Source organism: Raphanus sativus, unplaced genomic scaffold (genome assembly GCF_000801105.2).
Source record: "Raphanus sativus cultivar WK10039 unplaced genomic scaffold, ASM80110v3 Scaffold0282, whole genome shotgun sequence".
Taxonomy (NCBI): Eukaryota; Viridiplantae; Streptophyta; class Magnoliopsida; order Brassicales; family Brassicaceae; genus Raphanus; species Raphanus sativus.
Window position 1 is genome coordinate 12,946 of NW_026615602.1, and position 25,694 is coordinate 38,639.

Sequence of the window (25,694 nt, forward strand, 5' to 3'; positions counted from 1 at the left end):
CTTGGTTCCTTCTTTCCTCCGGTGGAGGTGAACTGCTCCGATAGCGACCCGCCGTCTTGCAACGTAACAATGGGAGTTAAAGTTTTGCTTCGGCGATGTGGTTATTTCCGATAGTGCCGTATCGGTTGGGTTGTGTAGATTCGGTTAATCTCAGTTTAGAACTATGCTTGTATATACCTTTGTTTTACAAAAATGTAATTTCTTATATATTTATATAATGAAAAACTTTTGTAAAAAAACAACATATAACACGATTGTTTATATAATTATGGTCGAGTGGTACGCGATATTTGAGAATATGCTAAACTTTCGGGAATTAAAGCTCTGTTAAAACGAAATCATATTTATATGAAAAAATCTTGATTTGGGGCTGACAGTTTATCTATTAGTCTGGTAACATGCGATCTTGCTATTTTTTGGTTTTACAAAAAACATGATAAACTTGGATCAAATACTAGGGCGATTTCCAGAAAAAAAAACTCTTTACAAAAAGTTTTTTTATACCGGAATTAAGTGGATTAGTCAACAGAATATATTTTTTCAAAAGACATTTCATATGGTTTTAACAAAATATATATGAATTCGGTATACACTAAAATTGATCCGATTCTAAAATAGAGTTGATATTGATCCATTTTATTGCCTATTATTTAAAATTATAAAAAACAGATTACATATGAAGCATGGCTTCATTTAATCACAGTATTATTATTATCTACGATCTTTTTACTGTCTATTATGAAATTTATGGTCCATGTACTCTCTAGGTTTCATTTCCAATCTAATACCTTATTTTAAAGGATCAAAATTTCAAATGAAGATTTGAAGATTGATTGCTCTAACCATAAATCTTTAGAAAAATCTTTATAAATTTATTCATTTACATTATAGTCTTTGCATTTATAAAAATTACTAAATAAAATTTCACAAACAAATATAAAAATACATTTAATATATTATAAAACACACATATTACAATATTATATAATAAAAGATGATATAAATTACAGATATGATAAAACTACAAACGTACACACAAATTTAGAAAATTACATATAAAATATCAAATTACTTAAGCATTATTTCCGTAATACTCTCATATGTAAGATATGTAATATTTAAATGTAATTTGTTTTAATTTATGCTAAGTTTGTTTAATGTATTTTATTTTGTGTGGATTTTATTAATGTAGTTTTCTATTGTGTGAATTTTGTTTTATTGTTATGTAATATTAATCCTATTTTATTTTATTTTGGTGTATTTAAATTATTCTAAATTAAGTTTAGTATATGTATTTGTTAAAAAGTAAATATAAAAATAAAAAGATAGTTTTGAAGATTTGAGATTGAATTGGAATTGACAAAAACCTCAAAATTTAGGATTTGAGATTGTGTTGGAGATGCCCTACCTAGATAGGATAATAAAGCATATAGTATTATTTTCGGTCAAGCTAGCAGCCTTAATTCTTAGTTAATATTGTTTTCTACCATTACAAACATGTGCCAATTGAAATGCTATTTTTTCAATAGGAGAAAAAATCACTTTGTGTCACGATCCAAACTTCTGTCAGTTCATAAGTATGTTGTTGCACAAAAAAAATCATAAGTATGCTTGCAATAGCATACCGACAATGCCTATGCTTCTTCTCAGAAAATTTGTCATCGGACAAAACATGATCTATTATTATCTTCTGTAGATCAAGCATTTAGTAAATCCTCAAAATTCGAAGTAATCACGCCACAAAATCTGATAGAAAACTGCTCGTTTAACCTTTCCCGCATAACATGCGGAGTTAAGCTTTCATTTAATCTGCTGGAAAATGTTATAAATATGGGCTACAAGCAAAAGGCTGCTTACATACTTGACATCTTTTAAAGTAAGTGTTATTAGACTAGTATGTAAACTGCATGTTCGGAAATTCAAACTCAAACTTTTTACGTAATTGTGATTTATTAAAATGCCAAACCTAAATGAAGAAAGTCGCTAAAGGTGATAATTTTTGTAAAAACAATTTGATGATGGCTGTGTGTTTAGGAGGATGAATTGAACTATGACATTAATCTGTCAGTTATACTATGAAGAAAACGAGGGGCCAATGAAATTATGAAAACGAAGGTTTAACAAACATTCACACACGATAAAGTCTCGTAGAACAGTCAAACAAAATTGTAGACTATTGATTCGTCGCTACCACAAACCAAAAACTGAAGATCCCGCAATGATTTTTTCCAACAACCAAATTTTCTCAGATTAATTAAAGAGATTCACTATCAGATGACAAAGTCTTTAATATATATTTTCAATAGCGACCCTTTTAGTATTTATAGTTTATGTTTGGTTTCAAAGAATTCATGTATTTTGATGGCTTTTGGCTCTAGAGGACATTCTTGTTCCTGCTGGTTTTGTTTTTCTATCATGTATCCCGAATCTGTATATCATCTATATAATTAAGACCATGAGCAGTGCGGCTGTTGAATCATTTTTAAATAGATTAAATGATACAATGAAACTGTTGAATTATGGGATAATCTAAGTTCTAAAAATCGGTTTAGGTAGTGTTTAGGTGTCCGCCAAGGTCGGATCTGAGAATCTAAGGGCTTGAAATATTTTTTTAAAAATTTTAGTAATTCTTTTTAAAAATTTAGGTTTTAATATCTATGTAAAAAACTTCCAAAACTTTTCGGGACCAATGCTAATATTTCACTTGTCAATGCATAGATCTGATCCTGACGTCCGCTTAGGCGGCAAATCCCTTGTAACCTAAATGATTTTCTAAAATCTGATTTATAAGACTCAAACTGGTTTAAACCATGTTAAAATTGGTTTAAACTGTTTTAAATTGATTTGAACCATTTTACAACAATTTAAATCGGTTTAAATCTATTTAAACTAGTATGAATTTGTTAAACAAAATAATAATATTAGTAGAAATTCACAAATCTGTCTAATTTCTTTTATTTTGTATATCTAATATATTTTGATAATTCAACAAATAATTTTATAATCAAAATCAAAAACTAAAATATCTTATATAAATGTAAAATATATATAAAATAAATCAGTAATTAGTTAACACCTTGTTCACATCTAGGTCCGGAATAATTCGCGTATGTGCTAATCTTCTATAAAAAGACTAGTTATCCCCTTGCAATTTTTTGAACATTATTAATACACATGTATAATGTACTAGTCTTTGTTGAATTCCTTGATCATGTTAAAAGAAAATGAAACGAGGCCAACTTTGTCATATGTCAAATAATGAGAGTAATGATGTTGGATATGACTCACATTATGTGTTTTTATTGGTTGTTAAATGTATGATTTTTTCTTTATCCAAACTATTCAACCTCATTTACTTTAGAATAAAATATTTTATAAAAAAAAAATATAACAAAATTTATAATTTTTATGATCTATGAATACAAAATAGTCTGATTTAATTTTGATATAAAATGTCATTTTCATTATAATCAACTATTTTAGTTTTTTAAACTTTTTGTGAAATGAATCTTGATAGTAATTATTTAACACTCAAAATTCTTCTAATTTTACTTATAATTATCTAAAATCCAATATTTATTAATTTCAAAACCAAACTTTAGTATCGTGTGTATTTCAAGCTTCATAAGTTTATTTGTTTTAATAATTTTAATTTTTAGTATTTTTAATAGGTAAGTATATGAAAAATATTAAAAAGTATGTCATTTTATTTAATTAATTTAATTACAATCATAAATATTATTAATATGTAATCATTACACTATAAAATATATATTAAAATGGTGGTATAGGGTATTGAACTTTATTATACAAAACTATTGTACATATTAAAAATGAAATATATGAGATGGGAAAAACGATTATGTGAGATGTTTTTTTTTTGTCAAAACTTTTTAACGATTATGTGAGATGTTAAAAAGGGGAAAAACAGAAGATATTGAATTAGTAAAACCATTGTGGTTGGTATGTTAACGGAACTTTCAGTGTGAAAGAAAAAAAATCATTTCTAATTTTCTATCATCGCTTTGTATAATATTCTTAAATTAAATTAGTCCAAATAGTTTGGTGCTAAAGTTACTCTCGGAGTTATTGCCAATATTATGACGACTACGCTGCTCAGCTGGCAGCTTTTACCATTGAGATGAAGCTGCATAAAACTTTATTAGACATTTTTATTTATAGAAACAATTTGGATCAAAATCCAACTAATTTTATAATAAAAGATAAAAACGACGAATAATCAGGTCTTGAGTTTTAGAATGAGACTAAAACACGGTCCTATGTCATCTAACCAATTTTGTTTATAGTAGGAAGCAAACTCAAGACTAACGGATTTACGTCTTAACCTAAATTGGTCTTTACCATTAAGATACCACTTACCACAACATAATAACTTGGGCGTGGACACTAATGCATCTTGTATTGTCACAAAGGAGGCGTTGTTCCTTTTTCCTTTCTCAAGAAGTTTAGTTTAAGAAACTATCCGAGTTCTTAACAAAATGTTATTCTGAGTTTATACTCCATGATTTCCGAAAAAGAAAAGATAAAGAGTATTTGTTAACGAGGTCATTGTAAAAGTAAAAAAAAATGAAGGAAGGAAGTAAGGAAACAAGAATAATGCGAAAACAAAGTAATCGCATAAAGTAATGAGAAAACAATAATAAAAATGTTGCTGCAAAGAACACAGACTCTTCCCTCCTCATGTCATATCAATGTTCAACTTCAAGTTCCCCACTTGACCCATTGGTCACTCTCTCTTTCTCTCTCTTCACGTATGAAATTACTCTTTTATACGCTGTGTAACACTCAGTCTCCTCTCTTTTTTTCTTCTCTCTCCCCTATGTTGTACTCATCCGCTCAGTCTCTATCTCTTTAAATGACCTCCTATAATGATCTTGAGTCTTGAAGCCACTCAGTCTTGATTCTTGACAAGTGTGATTTTGTGTATTGTCTCTCCCAAAGTAGAAAAGCTATAAAATAATAAACAGAAAAAAAGAATCCCACTTTTGACATCTTCCAATTATATTTCTCATTCTCTTATTTTCTATAAGCAGAAACAAACTTTCACTTCTCTCTTTTTTCTTCAGCTTATTCTCTCTTTGCCTCACCATTTTTTTGCTCATGTGTTTGTTGGACTTGATCTACCAAACTTGAATCTATCCTTTTATAGTATCACCCTCACCATGACAAGCAGCTAAGTCCTTCTTTCTCCCTTCTCTCTGTTTGGTTTGATTAATGATCTAAAGAACCTTATCTCTTTGATAATTTGATTCATATAATAAGAGCAAAACCCTAGGTCAGATTCCTTCTTCTTCTTCTCTACTTCACAAACGCATAAACAAGATACGCTATGGAGTTGATCTCATCACACCAAGCAAACAAGAACCCTAACACCTCCACACAACTAACACAACCTTCCCCAAGCCGGTACGAGAACCAGAAACGCCGTGACTGGAACACCTTCTGCCAATACCTTCGAAACCACCGTCCTCCGCTCTCTCTCCCGTCGTGCAGCGGCGCACATGTGCTCGAGTTCCTCCGCTACCTCGACCAGTTCGGGAAAACAAAGGTTCACCACCAAAATTGCGCCTTCTTCGGCCTCCCAAACCCTCCCGCGCCTTGCCCTTGCCCTCTCCGACAAGCCTGGGGATCACTTGACGCCCTCATAGGCCGCCTCCGTGCCGCCTACGAGGAGAACGGTGGCCCTCCTGAGGCTAACCCCTTTGGCTCACGCGCCGTGAGGTTGTTCCTCCGTGAAGTCAGAGACTTCCAGTCCAAAGCTCGCGGTGTTAGCTACGAGAAGAAGAGGAAGAGAGTCAACAGGCTGAAAACGCAAACGCAGCCGCCTCTCGCTCTTCAGCAACAGCAGCCACAACAAGGTGAGTCTATGATGGTTAATTACTCGGGTGCAACTGTGTGATCATATTCATATATATAAAAAAAATCTATATTAATTTCACAACTTAAATATGTATTGTTTCTTATTTGCTTCTTCTCATGTGCTACTTTTTACAATTATCCTCGGATGCTGTTGTTGCTTTTGTGGTTGTTTATGAATAAGATTAATTATGATTATTGACGCTAGAGTGTTTGATCCTTAATGTTTTTATGAGTTTTATTTTTATTTAACTTCCAACCATGAGCCTGAGGACTATTCGATGTTGATTTATGGCACACTTAGGGTTCATGTGTATTATATTAGTATGTTGTATGATGATCACAGGAGGCACATTTATGTATAGCTCTGTTAAGATTTTAAGACGATGTTTAATCATTTCTTTCCATGTGATGATGATATGCTCCATGATTTAGATATGAATCTGTATATGAAAGAATAGATGTATGCAGATGCTTTATATCTGTTATTTTCATTGTCATGAGTTCATGAATTCACCGTTTGTGCTTTGAAAGCCACTTAGCATAGAGCCACTTCGTGAACCAATGATTCTACATTTTGTTCAATGTATAAAACTTTCTTACAACGATCTCGCTAAGGTAGAACATTATTAGGAGAATAAACCAGGACTTAATTGAGAAAATGATGTGTACTATTACGATCAGTTCAACATCAGAAAATATCGTCTACACTCATAGAATCACAATTCACAAACCATACTATGCAAACTTAGCTTTCATTTAATCTATTCTCGAAATGTAATGGTATTTTCATTTTAACACACTTGTCCGTAGTCATGACCAACCGATATTTTACAGATAAAAGACAATTAAATATAAGTTTTTGTAAATAGCTTAAATGATATAAGTTCGGATATATCATCAAAACCTGTATAGTATAGTGTTCGAATTTCTCACATATGTTTTTCAAACGTACACAATATGTTAAAAAGGGTTAAATTGCACAATAAAATTGGTATTTTGCAAAATTTTACTTATTTAAGTAACCGTTTAAAAATATACTTTTTGGAAGAGAAGCCATTATAAAGACGGTATATTAAAATCCTTACTTACTGAAATTAAAATTATTTTTTTGTCGATATACTTCATTATAAAATATTAAGTTTTTGTATGACCTGAGGAACCAGTTATATTTTTGAACTTTTGATGGAAATTTTCTGGTTTTGATTAGCAAATAAAAAGATTGATATTTTGTATACACTAATTTTTGCCAAATGTAGATGTACATTATCAAATATCAAATCCATAATAAACAAATTTGTTAAGAGGATGTTGTATAGCTAATTAATTAAACTTTCTTTGACCTTCAACAAATTAATACACTAAACCTAAAATGGATCAATATCTAAAAGTAAACAAACAAACAAGAAAACAAAGACAGCAAGGATATTTGAGATTGGATTTCTTCACGTGACATATTTGAAAAAACAGATTTTTTTTTTTTGCTGAAAGAGGAATCAGAAATGAAAATTTCAACTTGTCATACAGAAATGAAATACATATATATTTTAGCAATAAAAATAGTAATAAATTATCATTAGGATTCACATATCAGAGAAGATCAAACCTCTTTCGATAGACACAAATAGGAATTCCCAAACAACCGACAGGTTGGTACGATGTTCTCATATTTACATAAAAGTGAACGGTTTGGATTAAACAGACTATGAAAGAAGTGCACCCGACGCGTGCCACGTCTCCACCGGGCTTTACTCAAATAGTGGTCCCGGTTCGAAAGCCAATCGCACGTGGAACCGAGTAAATTATGTCCGGCTCGGTGTACAATAAGATCGATAGGACCCAATTTTTTCTTTTATTTTTCTCAAGTTTTTATTTGTTCTATTACAACAAAAATATAGTAACATAACTTTTTTATTTAATTTTATCACCACTCACCGCCCCTCATTTTCCCCAGATTTGGGAAGAGGCCTAGTCATGGGCCTAGTTATGTAGTCCTTTACACCTATGGAAGTCTCACTTGCATTCTTTATTTAGTATTTACATACTCATGTCAAAAGATAATAGCATCAGAACTCGTTAGATAATAGATACCCTAAAAATATAATTAACCAATTTTTTTTGGGAAAATTTGAAATATACCCTATTTATGATTTAAATTTTGAAAAATACATCTAGTTTTTTTTTTTTGAAAAATACACTTTCTTGTTTGTAAAAAGACATTTTGTCCTATTTTGATTAGAAATTAGAAATTATAATAATTAATTTTAAAACTTTGATTAGTACTTTCCATAATTATTATGTTGTAAGAATTACTTGTGATCTTTGTTGTTATTTCTTGACGAAGTTGGTATCATTTTGTGTTTTTGCGATTGAAAAAAAATTTGGATCTCTTTAGTTAAACAGTCCATCCTTTGTCACATCACAACAATAGATAATTCAAAGAACTTATGAACGACAAAATACATAAAATTATGTGCAAGATTCCTTATGTGTTCCATGAGAAAAAATTCTCAGAATATATTTTATTTTAACAGCATTTTTCAATTCAGGAAAAAAAATGTAATAGAGAGAGGAGAAATACATTCACACACTCTTTGATTCTAAAAAAAATGTCTGAATTTTTTTTTGGGTATTAAATAAAAGAATAGCAATTTGTTTGGGTTGTTTCATGTATGTGTCGTATATGAAAACAAAAAAAGTCACCAGGTTAGAATAAGAGATCATTTAGTGATTTGGTAAAGTGATCAACAAATTTTGTGTGTGTTTTAAAGGTTGATCTATTCTATGAATAAGGATGTGGTTGATCATGAAGCAGTTACTGGAGCTAATAATTTATTTTATGTTAAGAGTATTAAAAAGTATGATTGTTGATAAATTTGTTTTAATTTTTTAAATACGCATTTTATGTTTTAAAATAAAGTATCAAGTTATATTGGATAATATAAATAAGTTTGGATAATTTAGTCATTTTACCTATAAATAAGTGTAGTTTTCAAAAAAAAAAAGAAGATGTAGTTTTCAAAATATAATCTCATCTAAATGTATTTTTCTAAATTTTCCCAAATTTTTTCTTTATTTAAATAATAAAAAATCAAACGATTTATAAATTGACAGCATATTAACAATCTCTCAAAGAGATTAGGAATCTCATGAACTCGTCTCCTTCTTTCTTAATTATCTTCTGTTTTTCTATATTAATATTGAGAGATTTACTAAAAGACTTCCACTAACCATACTCTAAAATACATCGGCTTGATATATTATTTATTTATGGCAAATATTTTACTACAATTATGAATATGATTATAAAGTTTTGTTTATGATTTTTATATGACATTGATGTTGATGTAGTGAGAGTAGAAAATTAAAGTGCAGAAAATAAAAGATACAAGTTTCTCTTTTCGAATTCATTAAAATAAGAAAGTCTTACACCAATCTTTTCTATTACAAGAATCCTTTATGATTAGCCCAATCCTAAGCTAAAACTCACCCTAGAGTCTAAATTTCTGTTTATCAGGATCTTCCAAATCCCGAACTAAACTCCCCTTGAGTTCAGACTTCAATTTTCCACTTTTCGGAAGTATTTCACCAAGTAAGTCAGCACCCAACGCAAACCAGTAACACAAAACGCTTGATCCTCCAAGCACACACACAGCTCACCACGAACTACACACGATGGCTAACTCCACCACACAAAGCGCCAACAACAAGGCCACCCAAACTAAATCCACATCAAATTCTCAGAAACTACTTCAGACACTGCCTCGACACCAAGCAGATAACACCAATATACAATGAGATCCTTTCTCTCTTCTATACAAGATCTGACTTTTTCATAAGGTATGTCTCTCCTTATATAACAGACTAGAACCTGCTTTCCACGTCTTTAACTCGCTCTCCAAGTCTTCCACTTGTTCTCCAAGTCTTTCCAATACGCATAAGGTAACTTTCCATTTACCTTAATAAAAAATTTTATCTTCAAGTAAACTCCCTTTTGCTTAATGGAAAACGTCTATATGTCTTCAAACATTTATCATCTTTTCTTTTCCAAGCTCATCAAGTCTATGCACATCACAAAACTCGATCTCATTCAGTTTCATCCTCATGGGACACGCATGTACTACCTCCCGTAATACTTCACGAACTGATACAGAACACCTCTGCAAACTGCATCTTTCAATTGGCGTATAAAGTTTCATTTATGATTCTGCATATCACCAAGATTTTCTAAGTATTTTGTCACTCTTGCACTATTGAAAATTAAGGTAGATCATTTTTGTTACAACTTCTCAAATTCAAAGACGTTTAACTAAAGTTTTTCAGCAGAGAACACAAATGCCCAGGTGATATATGTTACATTTTAGCAATATCTACCTCTACCATCATTTTCTAGAAAGCAATATAATAAAATCATTTACAGTTGCATTGTGTAACATTTTCGTTGCAACACAAAAACTTTACTTTCAATAATGTGAGCCACAGAGCTCAGTAGTCGTTTGATACCATTTGTAAAGGCTCATCCATTACCGTTTTATGTGTCTCCATGACCGTCCACAGTCTATGGCTAATGGCTCCACTATTATCCGACAGCTGCTTAGCTATTTTAGAAGCTCAGAATATTTGTTCTTTTCTACATATAAGTTTTATGTTTATACGATTATAAATTAAATTTTAGTGGCTATCAATCTTTATTTTTCAGCTATAGAAGGCTTAACCGTAAACTCTTTCGAGATAAATTAAAACCAGTAATAATAAACTGCATTTGATGATATTAATAACAAAACTATTTTTTATAATTTTCTTAGATGGACCACAATTTTCTAGATATAAAAGTAGTTTCTATGCGAAGAAACCGTTGCTCGAAGCAAAATGGGAGTGCATTTTATAGAAATGTACGCAACAATTTTTCCAAAGGAGTGTACATAGAACTCACTTTATCGGCAGCCCATTACAATAACAATTTTTGCCTGGCTTTTATAGCTCGTCTGGTGAGCAAAAGGACGTTAATGTACAACACAACATGAACTGATAACAGTATGTACAAAACATATTTTTGAGACACTTTGGAAATTTCAAATAACTAGTGAATAATTGTAAGGCCCATCAGTCTTGTAATCGATATTCTTTTTTTTTTTTGTAATCGATATTCTCTCTTTACGTATTTGAAATCCAGACAAATCATTGATAATTAATGAAACAAATTTCTGAAATTCTTAACGTGAAGATATATGGTTTTTTTTGTTTTATTTAGTAGGATGGGTTTATTAAAAAAAGTTATAGATAATTTGCTGTAAAAAGAATAAACTTTATGTTACAGAAATACTATAGGTTAACAAAATGAAGAAATCATTGATAATCAATTTGTAAATCCTAGCAATTTTTAAACCAATACATGATCAAAAGCCGAAATTTACCGAATCTGTAAACAATTCAAGTAGAACCTGGAAACTATAGAACTCTTTACGAATACCTATAATCCTTACACAGTATGCCTATAGATTTTTTTTCTATTCTAAAGCACAAATCGGTTGACTAATCAAATACTGATACAATAACATCTTGTTGTTGAAAAATATCAAATACTGATACATGAAATAAGTTTACAAAAATAAATTAATAAAAAATGTTTCCTAGAACTCAAACAATATTTCCTAAAATCTCTCACAATACCACGTTCAATCACTGAAATAAAACTTTATCTTATATGAATATTTATTTACTAGATTTTACATGCCTTTTAAAATATGGATATATTTGTTGTTTTACATTTTTTTGAAATTCAATTTTCATATTTGTGTTACATAAAAATGATATATATTTTATTTTATCTTTAAATAAAAAATAATTGGACTAAACTTATATCAATAGGCCATGTTCCTAATTTAATAAAATACTAGATTCTGACCGACTTTAAAAGGGCAAGAATATTTTTTGCTTTACATTTATATAGAAATTTATTTTTATATTTGTATTTTTAGTTATATTTATATTTTATTTGTTTAATATTTTTATCAAATAATTAATAAGAAGTTTTAATCTATTCAATTAAGATAGTTGGACCACACTTATATTAATAGATCATGATGTTGTTTTAATAGAATAAATCACATTTAATAAAAAGTTAATAGAATAACCCATTAAAAACCTGTCTAGATGAGTTTAAATGAATAGTTTTTATTTCTATCAAAAAGTTGAGATTATTGAATGATATAAAGAAATAATTTGGATGGAATACATTACTCTGAAAAAAATGAGCAAACGTAACTGAATAACATGCTAATATTACAGTGATAATTTATGTACATAATATAACAGATTTCAATCATATTGTAGTATAATAATATAATATAGGTTACCAGTCATATTCTTCCTTTTTTTTTACGAAAGATATTCTTCCTTTTTCTGTAACTTAGCAAACGTATTCTATAAACCCCAAAAGAAGAATAATTGTCATTATATATAACTGTCTGCAAAGAAACAAAAAAAGAAGTTGGTACTGTGAAATTTAGAAAGAAAGTTACACAGTTCTGCAATATAATTTGTTAAAATTATTTTAGTTGAAAATAATAATTGGTGGTCATGATCCAGTTTTAGTAGTATTGATATTTTCCTTTCTATTTAATATTTCTTTGCTCTCTCTCTCTTTTCTTCTATGTCTCTCTTTCATCTCATCCATGCATTTTCTCTGTTGAGTTTTCTACTAAAAAACATTCTATACAAGTTTTAGGTTACTTTAATTAAGATTCAGGTTCCTCTTATTCTCAATTAATATTCTCTTAATTGTTCATTTTAGATTAAAAACTAGATCATGACCCGCGCGCATGCGCGGGTTTATCTTTTGATTCACATATTTTATATACATGTTGTATATTATTTAAGATTTATAATATAAAAAATTAGAATGGTCTGGAACCAAAAAAAATCGATCCGGACAAAAAAAATCAAATACCTACTTAGATCCAAATGTTGAGAACTCGAAAAACTCATACCTGAAATGAACAGATTTATATCCGACCCGGTGAGCTAAATTTCAAACATAATATCTTTTGTTATATTTTTAATTCATTTTTTTGGTTTGGTGAGATTTACTATTTATTCGAAATTTTTTTGGCTAACTTAATGGTATATATTCGTAGGTTTCTTTTTTTCTGAACAGGAAAAAAAAAGATTTGGGTCTTGATTAAATTTATCTTATATAACAAATTGCTACTATAAATAATTTTTATAAAAATTATTTTGTAACAGTAATATCATTTTTGTTATAAATTAGTATATCATGGTTTATAGGTTCAAAGTATAGAATTTGCCGTCTTCATAGTATTGCTAATATTGATAGATGCAAGTTAATGAATACATATAATATATTGTATTATTATTAATCTGTCGTATAGTATTATATGTTAGTACATGTATTATTAATAATATATCTTATAGTATAATATGCTAGTGAATGTATCTAGCTTATAGTAAAATATATGCAATATAAGGAAACATGCGTAGTGAATATAATAATAAGGTAAGAAGTAAAAAACTATGGTAATGATTGATATTAATTATTTATAAAAAAACATTTCTAATAATAAGTAAATTAATATAACATTAATTACATAAGGTCCAACTTTAAATCCACCTAGAAGAAGTTGTAATGTTTCTGTTTTAATAAGATAGATGAAACTCGAGTATAGTGTGTTCAAAAGCTTAATTTTTGGTAGAAGAATAAAAAATAAAATTTTGTCAGCAAAGAAGGTAAAAATAAACATCTCCAAATCTTATCTACAAAGTAGGTATTTATCCCTAGTGGCGCTTGAGGGAATTAAAAAACCCAATAAAACGAACTTGGGTTCAAGCCCCACCGGCCACACGGATATGAGTTATCACTTTCGACTCATTTGAATGCCTAAGAGAGGATCTATCCGTGGACTGTACCTCCACCCGGGGGTTAGGCTTGTGTCATCATTGACCCGGGTTTAATCCTTTTAGTTACAAAAAAAAGTAGGTATTTATTTATTTTGGTTTCTATTTTTCGATTGCTTAATTATATTTATAGATCTGTTTTTCAATCACTTATATATTTATAAAATTTGCCTTGCTTTTGCCTCAGAAGAAATACATAAACATATAAACAAAGATAAAAGACAAAAAAAAAACAAATTAAGTAGCTTTCTCTGCAACAAAACAGAAGGGAAAGTTCAAAAAAAAATCAAAACAGAAGGGAAGCAGTACAGTTAATAATCTAAAAACAAGCGGTATATTTAGTTCTTCTCTTATGTGACTCCTTAAATATCTTTATTTTGTTTTTGTAGCTTTGAAGAAATCATATCATGGGTAACAAATAATACTATTATGACACTATATATACCGAGTAAAAAGATTATCAACAATTGTGATGATGCAAATTGGATATTTACAAATTTATTTGATATGGTTTGATTATTTTTCACAAATTTGTTTTCATAACAAATCATATTTCGCTATCTTATATTTCTTTTTGTAAGCTATTAGAAATTCAATTTTGATTTAAAACAACAAATAAAGAGTACTATAGTTTTATTTCTTTAAGAGTTTAAATACAGTTAAGCAGAAATAGACCTGTGCTTAGCACACGGGGTGATAATACTACTAAAAATGGAAATAAACCACAGTACACAAGAAACAGATTATGGAAAAAAAGAAACGTAACCTCTATGGCTTTAACCAGTAAAACAAAGATGAAAAGGTGATCTCAACCACTTAACTAAAAATCTCATTATCCTCGTTGTTCTCAGTGATAAACCTGGAAGCAAAAAACCTAAAATAGAGCAGATTCACGGCTTGAACACCACCTATTATGAAAAAATAGTACTCAAGTCTATTCTTGTTCAAGTCTTTATCTCCTAACCACGAGCGCCCTTCCTTGCGTGTCACGCTATCAATCACAATAATAAGAAGTGTGCATATATAACTCGCAATCGACGAGCTCAAGAAGAAGATCGCTCCCGCGACAGCTCTCATATGCTCAGGCATCTTAACCGTCAGAAACTCCATCAAAGCCACTGCCGAAAACGCTTCGGTTAGACCAGCAAGCATGAACTGAGGAAGCAACATTACAATCGAAACGGGAGACACAAACGAGCCCTTCTTTAGAGCGGCCGCTCTTCGACTTCTCTCCAAGAAACCTGCCACGAGCATACAAACGATCCCCATCACGATACCTATTTGGATCCTTTGTTTCATAGTTAACCTTTGTTTGCGTCCTGTGATTAGGCTCGCTATTGGTAGGATGACGCACTCGTATAGTGAGATCCAGACAGCAAGAGTAATCATGGAGATAAGGTTCATCCATCCTGCTGGGACTTGGAAGTTATGTCCGAACGTTTTCTCCATTTGAATGGCTTGGAGTATCCCGTATATGTTCTGTTGGTCAGTGAGCATGAAACACGCTATTCCTGTGACCCAAACTGGTAAAATCCCGGTTACGCATTTAAGGTTCTTCACCTGCTCCACACTGCATAATCTCCAGTTGTTCTTGGCTTTGCCTTCTTCGTTTAACTCGTTCGGGTCTGTTATCACTGCTGCTTTCTCAACAAATCTTAACCTGTCACAGTAAATCATCAAAAGAAGACAATGTTAGAGACTTGCAGTGCAAGAATCTAATTCACACACATTGTCACAGTGAGGTTCCAACTAAGATCATTTCCTGAATTACAATTCCTTAGCTTGTTGTAAAAAAAGAAGAAGAAATGTTAGAGACAACTTCGAAAAGAGTACTAATTACAGATTACAACTTCACATGTCAATGCCATTGTTTAGATTGCATTAAAAGTGAAAGAATATTTATATTTTTCTAAAAGAGTACTAATTTAGTTTCTTGTAACCAATGCAACTTTTTGTAAAATCTAATCACAAACATCATACATATTTAAAAAATTCCCATTTCTGTTTGCGTCTAGCTAGCATTTTAAAGTACATACAAAATCTTTAAAATACTAAGGGGGTGTTATTGGATTGTTAATTTACAAAGAGTTATATAGATTTATAAGTTTTGATAATTCTAGTGTTATTCATTTACAACTTCTCAAAAATATGTTGAAGTATGGTGTTATTGGTTTATAAATTTGTAATAAGTAGTTAAAAGTTTATAAAAATCTAGAGTTATTGGATTCATTATTTTACATAGTCATTACAAGTCTTGTGTTATTCAAAAGAAATGAAAGTTAACTGATTATGTCATATTTTGAAGTCTGTCGTTATTGGATTATTGATTTGCCAAACTTTTCTTCATAAAATCTGTTTATCAAAGTATTGCAAGTTGATCAAGATTTCCAAAGTCTTTTTTTTAACAAAACACAAATCTGTAATTGTAGCACGTCTATTTCACTAGCCGCCGAAAAATTGTAAAACACCACTTCCTTTTTCCCTCACCCACTCACCCCCACCGTAACGTGTAGACAAATATATGATCTAATTAGTGAAACCACCATTTTTGAGAGAAAGAGGTTATAAATATCACCACAAGATTCTCTGGCACAAACAAAAGTCTCCTCATAATGAAATATAATCTGGGACGAAGGCCAACAACATTGAATGACACCAAATATTTCATAATTCATCTTAGAAATTCACAAGTTTCAACGATAAAACAATTTGAAAACCAGTAATGATCAAATTGACATAAACATACAAAATGTAGTTTCAGAAAGTTCATATAAAAAATTTGACGATGGCATAAAGATTTTGGATAACAACACAATATTGCAGTACTTAAAAATAAAAAATCTACAAAAGTTTATAGTTATCCTCAATTAATAAATATATAACAATCTACAAAACTCTTTAACTAATTTTATAAAAGTCTAAAAATCAGCAAAACTCTTTTTAAATTCAGGAAACTGTTTAATTTTAAAACTCATCAAAACTCTTTGTAAATTCACTATTTAATAACACCCCCTAAATTTGTTTTTTCATTTGAAAAAAACACACACACTGTAACATGAAAAAATTTGAATTATAAAGTTTCTTTGTCTAAAAATACTAAAATTGTGGACTGATTTAAAATGAATAACTATTTTTACAAATAGTTAGAAAAATTATGTTTATTGTTAATAAATAATAATAGTTTTTATTGGTATCAAATATTAGAAGTTTTTAATATCTTCTACAAGATAAAACATTTTTTACTAACATGTAAACGAAAAAAAACAAAAAAAAACAATCTTATGTAACAAACTAACCTCTCTCTGTTTTGGACCAAAGTGGTTGAGGATCCATCCTTAGAAGAGCCTAAGTAGAATGTTACACCTTCTCCAGATTTCACCTTACGTTTTTTACAAGCCGCGGCAACAACCTTAACCATGTCTGCGAACACACTTCCTTTAGGCTCTGCACAGATGTATGTGTGCTGGCCAATGAGGAAGGTAGTGATAGAGAGTGCAAGACAAGCCGTGGGGATCATGAAACCAATGGCCCAACTGATGTTAGTCTGTATATACACGACACCCGTCAGTGCAATGACAAGAGCCACGGTGAAGGAGAAGTACCACCAGTTAAAGAATGTTTCAAGATTAGATTTGCCCTTTGTAGTGCTTGTATCGAATTGATCTGCTCCAAATGCGATGTTGCATGGTCTGATCCCTCCTGCTCCAATGGCTACTAAACCTAGGCCAGCAAAGAGAACGGCAAGCTGCCAGCGCTCGGGCGGGTTTGAACAATTTGTTGGATCTTTGCAAGCCTCGGGTCTTAAACGCGGGAGAGCCGCGGTAAGAGCAATTATTCCCATTCCCTATCAAGTGAAATTAAAAAAAAAGGATCAATCTCTTATCTTTCACATTTACTATCAGACGTAAATCTTTTAGACAGCAAACAAAAAATATGATAAAATTAGCAAGGAGAAAATCTCCAAAATAACATGAATTTGAAATTAAATGATTAAGTTACTCTAAATCCTATGTTGAGAATTTTAATTAAATATTTTTCTTTTGGTGGTACAAAGTACCCATGCTATTTTTGGTTGCTAACACAACTGTGGATGATATCGAATTAAAGATATTTATTAAAAAGAAAATAAAAATATATTTTATTTGACATCATAGGTATTTTCTCACCAACACAAAAAAAAAGGTTCTAGCCCTTTTTAATGCATTTACACGTCTAGTTGGAATGAAGAGAGGAAAGAAAAAATACGAGGAAAGAGGAGATGGAACCGAGGAGAAGGGTCCAGAATCTTCCGAGGTATGCATCAGAGACAAAGGCACCTGGGATACTAAGAAAATTGCACGAACCAAACCAGATATTAATGATGTTCACCAAGAAAATACCACCAAGATTGTATTTCGTCGTGAGGTACACCGATAGATTCCCTATCAAGCTCATGGACGCCAGCTTCTCGAATGACTCGTTTGCTTCACAAACCCAATGGAGTTTTCACTTCAGTCAATTAATATATATCCCATAAGAATAAACCCGTAAAATCAGAAAATAGGAGAGAACGTAAGTACCGATAATGTACTTGATAGCTCTCCATCCTCCTCTATGCTTTATGAGCGGATCTTGGTTTGTGGATTCTTGGTGAACATGTGGTGATTGGGTTGTAGAAGATTCAATGTCCATTATGTTCTCTTTGATTTGAGACGAAATTTAAAAAAAAAAATGTTTTTGATGGTGTTTATAGATTAGTTGCATGGAACTAGTAAAATAGGGAAAAGCCATACAGAGTGTATGTCCTACGTTCAAGCTGATTACTAGCGAATAGGGATTCCAAGTTTGTTATCGATACTGTTGGAAACTATTTTGTTTTATTTGATTCGTTTTTTCTATAAATACTTTCATGTTTAATTTTGAAAATTTGGAATTGGAATATATTGACGTGGATGTATTGTAAAGTCTACTTGGCCTACTTATTATGAACATTTATTATTATGGTTGTCGTTGACTCGTTGGTGGTATTGACAAGTGTGATCTCATCCGTGACCAAGATAACAAACATGCTTCTGTAAGACTGTAACTCATAGATTAGTTAATAAAACATTCTGCAACTCTTGTCCGTCCATCTTGTGTGCTCATGGTGCTTTCTCTCTATGTTTATATATCCATCTGGTCCGACGATCGAGTGTGCTAATTATTCAGAAACTCAAAATACTCGTTTACTTATCTGGTAACCATTATATAAATTTTCACGTGTTTTAACTTCAATTGCACGGTTATTAGTATTAGTCATATTTTCATAGATCACCAATTAATTCAACTGCTCTATTTTTATATCTGTTCAAAAAATTCATTTAGATCAATTTTATTAAACATATCCACGTACACCGTCATATACGAGATTATACACATTAATAATCATGAAACATTATTCCATTTTTAAAGATCGTTCTGATATAAATCACTTCACACCTTTCAGAATCACCTCAGGTTCCAAACGAAGGATTTCTTGATCAGAAAGTAACTTTGACATCTCTTCCTCCGGCAAAGTCACTGAAACTGTCCTCCCAAACCCTTTCTCCGGCGACGGTATAACCATGATCACACCTTCTCCGCCGTCGTTTCCAATCCGGTAACTCACGTGCATAGGCTTAACACCCTCCTCAAACACGGCCTGGTACATCAACGGCTCTCCTTCCACGATCATATGTTCCATGTTAACAATCGTCAGGTCCTTACCATACATCTTCCCTTGGTACCTAGCCCGTTTCAGACCGAACCTGATTTTCTCCACGTTCAGACTCGACACATGTTCGTTCAGTAAACGTGCCACGTGTCCTACCCCTACGTCCACCACGTTAGTCATCTCAAGAGACGAAAAGTTCAAAGCATTACCGAAGAAACCGTAAGGAAGCGGATTAGGCAAGAGCCTCCTGAAGTCCACACATAAGCAAACTCGATCACTCTTGTCCTTCGCTAGAGAGACACGTGTCCAGAAAAGAGCGGCGAACACATCAAACGGCGTCGCTTTGGGGGATATCTCGTGGATGGAGTGTTCCTTGACACATCTCGTGAAGGCGGAGCCAGAGAATCTAAATGTGGCGGTGGCTGTTTTGGTTGAAACGAGTCCAGCGATGGGCTTGGAGAAGGAGTCGCGGTCGGAGTTAACGGCGTCAGTATCCGTTAAGTTGTAGGGCAGAGGGAAAAAGGAAGGAGGTTGGGTAATACACTGACGGCGTTGAGCTTCCGTCCATGACTTTAAGAGAACTGTTAACGTTGTTGCGTCTGCATGCATGTGTGGACAGCTCAGACCTATAGCCACACCTCCTCCTTCGAATTCATTGATCTGTTAAAATCATTAAATATAATATATTGATATATATATATATATATATATATTCCCCCATTTTAACCAATAAACAAATATAATTAATTTTAAAACTTTCTTATTATTAACTAATAAAAACTACATGGAAAAGGTAGAAATGTATTTTTTCGAATTTTTTTAGACATTTAGAAATAACGAAGTATAATGTATGAACAGATGGTAAACGAACACATATTTTATAAAAAAATATATCAAAATATATTTTCAGTGCATTTTTTTTTTGAAAAAGTGCAATTTGTTCATAAATTATACTTCATTGTTTATAATTTTTGTTAATATTTTTTTACATATGTGTATTTTTTATATCAGAAATGAAAATATAGAAGACTACCAAAAAAACAAACATATATATATATATATATATTTATTTATAGTTGATATATATAGTTGACAAATAAAAAAAATATATATAGAACTTCAAAATATTTTAATACCTGCATGCGAAACGGCGACCAAGTACTAGGATCTTCTGGCATGTCTTCCCAAGCCGTTAGATCAGATTCCTCATGTCCATCAGCTGATCTTAGCCACTCATCAATACCAACAGAAACTTTGGCTTTCAAGACTCGAAGTCCAGCATCGTTACACTTGACCTCCAAGATCCCTTCCTGGGTTTTATTGACCCGACCAATTACGGGCGGGTACATCGAGAGGAGCTCCGACAACGGAATCCGAACCGAGTCAAGGTCAAAGGATTTGAATGGACTACGAGGATAGTAGAAGATGACATGGACCGTATGGGGAGTCACAGCGTTGTCTAAAGCGGAAAACGTGTGTACCTGACCCGATCGAGATGGCTTGCTTGATATCGCGGTTAGCATCGACTTGACTTCAACCCGGTTCTGTCGGGAAATACCCATTTTTCTTTATAATAATATATTTTTGGGGAAGAATTACTATAAAGATCGAGAGAAAGAAACTGTTTATTGGTATATGTGTCTTGAGGTAACTAGAAACACGTATATATAGAAGGAAAGAAAAATGCAAATGATTAACATTTTCAAACCCACATTTTAGTTTATTATTAAACACTAAGAAAAGTCTTCTCTTTTTTTTCTCTGTAAAAAGATTGAAATGAATTGAGAAAACTGAGAGTTTGTTGAGATACATTGATGAAAGGGGATATGGATCAGTACAGGTAGTAGTTGTGTGTCCAGTGAACAACATAAATGCTCATACAAAAGCCACCGCAAATGAAAGCTATCTATCAATTTTATTGTACTTTAGAATGCAGTGGACCCAAAAGTAAAGCACTTTGAATTTGTAAATCATGAAAATGTGTCGAAGAACTTTAATGTATTGGTGATATAGCCTAAATGTCAAAGTACAATAACGAATCTATGGGCTTATCATCACATTGAGAAATAAAAAGTTGTTCAGTTTCGGTGACTCACCAACCAACAGAGGGCGACCTAAAAAGTCGCTTTCAAAGTACACGGTCAGAGTTTTCTAGAGCCACGTATGTTGTAATATGGGCTATAGAGGATTGGAGGCCCAACATCTATTAAAAGGTCTATTAAAATAGGCCCAACATGTTTTATCTTCTGCTTCAAAGGTTATGAACTCAAAAGCTCTATTAAAATCGGCCCAACATGTTTTATCTTCTCGTTCAAAGGTAGCTTGTAAATATATTTTTTTAGCTTGTAAATATTTACTATAAGGTAGGGGCGGGCGCAAGACGAGTACTTGCATTTTTACATATATTTGATACTCGCCTTACCTTGAACGAGTAATGAATTTTTAGACTTGGTACTTGCCTTGTCGGAAACGAGTACTTGTTATATCGAGTATTTGTCGCAAAACATGTAACTTGCAAATTACTTGCCTTGCTCGATTACTTACTAGTAGGGCTGAGCATATGACAAGTATCTAGGATTTTTGCCATACTTATAAGCCGACTTGCTTTCTTCGGATAGTAAAAAAATTGCCTTATATTGGTATTTGCTAATACCAAGTCCTTAATTAAGCGAGTATTCGTCTATATATGAGATACTTGCGAGTAACTTTCTGTACTTATACTTGCTCACTTAACTTAAAATTTTTGTATTTGAGCCTTTAAAATATAAATTATATTTTAATGATTTTATGGTTAGGTGATTGTCTATATTTATACTAATTTTTTTTCCGATTCTTATGCTACACCAATGTAAGATAATATAGCGTAAAATTTGAAAAAAGAGAAAATTATTTAATCCCACATGTTTGATATTAAATAAATATTAAAATAGATGAAATAATAATGTAAATGTTACAATATATTTTGAAAATCAAGTAGCGGATCGAAACGAGTCAAATACCTAAAATAATTTTAAGCCTTGTTACTTGATTTGCACTTGCAAGTATTTAAAATTCTTAACTTGTTACTTGCCTTGATTAAAACGAGTACTTGTATTTATGGGGCAAGTACGGAGCGGGTAACGAATTTAAGACGGGTAACGGGTATTTGTGCCCAACCCTACTATAAGGACCGCAAGTATATATTATATACTTTTCTCTGATCTGTGTATATGCAAAGCAAATTATTTGCGTTTGAATTGTTTGGATCTCTGAAAATTATATATTTTAGGAATCTCACCATACTAAGAGAGTTATATATATATATATATATATATATATATATATATATATATATAAAAATAAGCATATCAACTATTTGGAAACTAATTTGCAACATGAGAAGTTTAGGTTCAAATGAACACAGATCCAACAATATCGTTTAAAGGTAGGATCGAGATTCATTTAAGTATATAAAATGTTATTTGTTCAAAATTAATCGTTGGATACAAAAAATGGATTATTGTGAATTGTGAGTAGGAAAACAAACAGATTAATAAAGTAACGGATCAGGTCCCAACCCCCTTCCAGTTAATACTCTTTTGAAGAATAAAATCGAGTATGTAGTAAGTACATCTCCAATCCTACTCCATTTTCTACTTCAAACATCATTTTGAAGTAAAATCCTCTCCAACCCCACTTCATTTCCAACTCCAAAATGGAGTAATGGTTAGGGTTACTCCATTTATGGAGTAATCTTACACATTACTCTATTTTAGAGTTGAACTTTTTTTATTTATGAAATGGTCCTTTAAATATTAATGTTCTTATTTCTTATTTAAATAATATTTTAAAATGATACAACAACATAAGTTATTTCATTATCTAGTAATTTGACATAAAATACATAACATAATTAAATAACAAAAATAATATAAAATAAAATAATATAAAATAAATGATTTAAATATCCGATTTCAAAAAAAAATTACTCGATTTAAAGAATATCAAAGATAAAGAAACTCATTTTTCATTACGAAATGCATTAATCGATCATTTGTGGGAAAATATTCTAATGCTTATTATTGAACCAACTTATACATTATGTTTTATTCTATTTTTATGATTTTTTGTACCTTTTAATAATAAATGTTTAATTTAAATAAATTATATTTTTAAGTATTTTTGCAAACATAAAATAGTTGGGGTTAATTAGTAAATTTTATAAGTATAAGATACTATTAAAAAATTATTAATTTTGGAATAAAAAATGGAGTAATACATTGGAGTAAAACATCACTCCATTTTGGAGTTGCACCATTTTGAAGTAAAATTGGAGTAATACATTGGAGATGCTCTAAGAAATACTTTAACTTAATTCTATATTTTATTCCATAAATGAAATAATCTATTTTTTTTTGTTTATCTAATGAAGTGAAATATGAAGTTGAGTTAAACAATTTTGTTCTATTTTAGTTTTATATTGGAAATACCCTAGATATATAAGTGACTCAAAAGTTTCCATTGTGGTATTAATGAACCTAATCCGTGAAGAAATGTAGTCCATAAATAGAGATTGGTAGTGTTCTTTTAGTACGAAACCTTTTATCGATCATAGCTGTCCAAAAAAATCCTACAGATAAATGGATCAAACTTACGACAAGAATTCAAGAATGATGTTGTCTGCTTAATTGTTATCGATCATACATGTAAACCACAATCGAGCTCTTCCTTTTGTTAGGTCAAGAATTTACATGCACCTCGTCCTAATAGCATACCATGATCAAAGTGGAAAAATGCTGATGCAGTAGCGACAAGAGAAGGAAGAGATAAATATGGTGGACCTGAGAAGCAGATGAGTGAGACCTAAAAGACAAATGGGGACATAAAAATACAGAATAGTTTTAAATAAAGAGGACCCAGTTCCTGCATGTATTCACGTGCCCTGCCATTCCCGTTTGCCGTTTATTACACTAACAACTGCATCTGCTCCTGCTTCTGCATAGGATTCTAAAGGCATCTTTCTCAATAGACATAGACATATCTGAAGGGGTATAGACGATGCTCTCAATATCTTAAGAAATTTAATTTCATTTACTAACTTATTCTTATGAAATGCAATTCGAGTTACTGTTTAATGGACTAAGCTAGGTCCGAATTTCTTTTAACTACCATGAATCATACATCACTTATTTAGAAATAGTATCATTTAGTAAATCAATGGATTTTGTTGAAATAGCTAGTTTTAATAAAAGTAGTTTAAGTGCCTATGTTTATCCTATGAATCTACGACAAATATATAAATATGAATCTGAAAACCAGCTTTATTGTAATTTACAAAAAACCACCTTTGTAATTATCTTATTAACATTATATAATATTCGAACTATACACGTTTTCGTCCCATCCCAAGTCATAATGCTCATTTTCATTAATTCATTTAATTTGTTTGAGCATAAGGGGTGGCTATAACATGAGCTAGATGAATCGTTTATGGTGTTTGTACAAAATGTCAGTGATAATGTTCGATTTTTATAGTAGTATTGTCTTTGCATTTGCAATTTTATAAATAGATGCAATAATTTCTTTTTTTTTTGAGAAAGATTCAATATTTTTTCACATATATAAAATAACACTCATTATCAGTCAATTATTATGCAAAAATAAACAAAATAAATATGGAATATTTACGCGTATTTATCTACACGGCAGATTTTGGGTAAAAAATACGTGTCTTGCAATTTCATTATTGCTAGAAATAAATATGGACTGATAAGAAAAATATTGACTGATAAGAATAACAACAAAACATATATTGCTAGTGTTACTATATTTTATTTTATTTAACGAGGGAAATTTTCGCGACTATACATTTATTTTCTAGGGAAAATATCATCTAAACTTTTTTTTTGTCGGAAAATTACTGGAAAAATATCATTTAAATCATCAACTTTCAAATTTGTTTGAAAATAAAATACCAATTTTTATGTCATACACTTTAGTTGATCATACCAATTTAGATCTATCTCTAGTCAACTATAGAGACCTAAAATGTTTTTTAAAGTTGATGATTTTTGGCACAAATAAAAATCAACATTTTTTATAAAATATTTGATTTTAAAATATTTAAAAATATATTTTTAACAACTATAACAATAATAGTTATACTATAATATAAATAATTCAAACTAAAAAAGAGTTCATTTTAAAGTAAATTTATATCTAAAATATTTAGTTATAAAATGATTATGAAGAA

The 25,694-nt window shown here is 30.9% G+C and overlaps 3 protein-coding genes and 1 pseudogene across 3 annotated transcripts; 2 read left to right on the forward strand and 2 right to left on the reverse strand.

The window, feature by feature from the left end:
• The first annotated feature begins 4,587 nt into the window (after window positions 1-4,587).
• On the forward strand, window positions 4,588-4,778 carry LOC130501779 (uncharacterized; annotated as a pseudogene).
• Window positions 4,779-4,827: 49 nt separating this feature from the next.
• On the forward strand, window positions 4,828-6,081 carry LOC130501780 (protein LIGHT-DEPENDENT SHORT HYPOCOTYLS 1-like). The gene has a single exon (XM_056996611.1). The coding sequence runs from the start codon at window positions 5,351-5,353 to the stop codon at window positions 5,918-5,920; it is 570 nt and encodes a 189-aa protein (XP_056852591.1). The 5' UTR covers window positions 4,828-5,350; the 3' UTR covers window positions 5,921-6,081.
• An 8,326-nt stretch (window positions 6,082-14,407) lies between these two features.
• On the reverse strand, window positions 14,408-18,504 carry LOC108833778 (protein NRT1/ PTR FAMILY 2.8-like). Its single transcript, XM_056996608.1, has 4 exons — window positions 18,351-18,504; window positions 18,037-18,254; window positions 17,088-17,635; window positions 14,408-15,451 (listed from the first exon to the last, which is right to left on the reverse strand). Exons 1-4 carry the CDS (start codon window positions 18,460-18,462, stop codon window positions 14,608-14,610), a joined length of 1,722 nt encoding a protein of 573 aa, XP_056852588.1. The 5' UTR covers window positions 18,463-18,504; the 3' UTR covers window positions 14,408-14,607.
• Window positions 18,505-19,104: 600 nt separating this feature from the next.
• On the reverse strand, window positions 19,105-21,112 carry LOC130501778 (protein ECERIFERUM 26-like). Its single transcript, XM_056996609.1, has 2 exons — window positions 20,599-21,112; window positions 19,105-20,122 (listed from the first exon to the last, which is right to left on the reverse strand). Exons 1-2 carry the CDS (start codon window positions 21,022-21,024, stop codon window positions 19,238-19,240), a joined length of 1,311 nt encoding a protein of 436 aa, XP_056852589.1. The 5' UTR covers window positions 21,025-21,112; the 3' UTR covers window positions 19,105-19,237.
• Window positions 21,113-25,694: the final 4,582 nt, after the last annotated feature.

Excerpts from the sequence above, each read along its gene's own strand:
- LOC130501780 (XM_056996611.1), top strand. The coding sequence starts at position 5,351 with ATGGAGTTGATCTCATCACACCAAGCAAACAAGAACCCTAACACCTCC.
- LOC108833778 (XM_056996608.1), bottom strand. The coding sequence starts at position 18,462 with ATGGACATTGAATCTTCTACAACCCAATCACCACATGTTCACCAAGAA. Across the intron at positions 17,636-18,036 it reads GTTCCATCTCCTCTTTCCTC|GGAATGGGAATAATTGCTCT; the intron begins GTATTTTTTCTT and ends TTCACTTGATAG. Across the intron at positions 15,452-17,087 it reads TTGGTCCAAAACAGAGAGAG|GTTAAGATTTGTTGAGAAAG; the intron begins GTTAGTTTGTTA and ends TTACTGTGACAG.
- LOC130501778 (XM_056996609.1), bottom strand. The coding sequence starts at position 21,024 with ATGGGTATTTCCCGACAGAACCGGGTTGAAGTCAAGTCGATGCTAACC. Across the intron at positions 20,123-20,598 it reads GGTCGCCGTTTCGCATGCAG|ATCAATGAATTCGAAGGAGG; the intron begins GTATTAAAATAT and ends TGATTTTAACAG.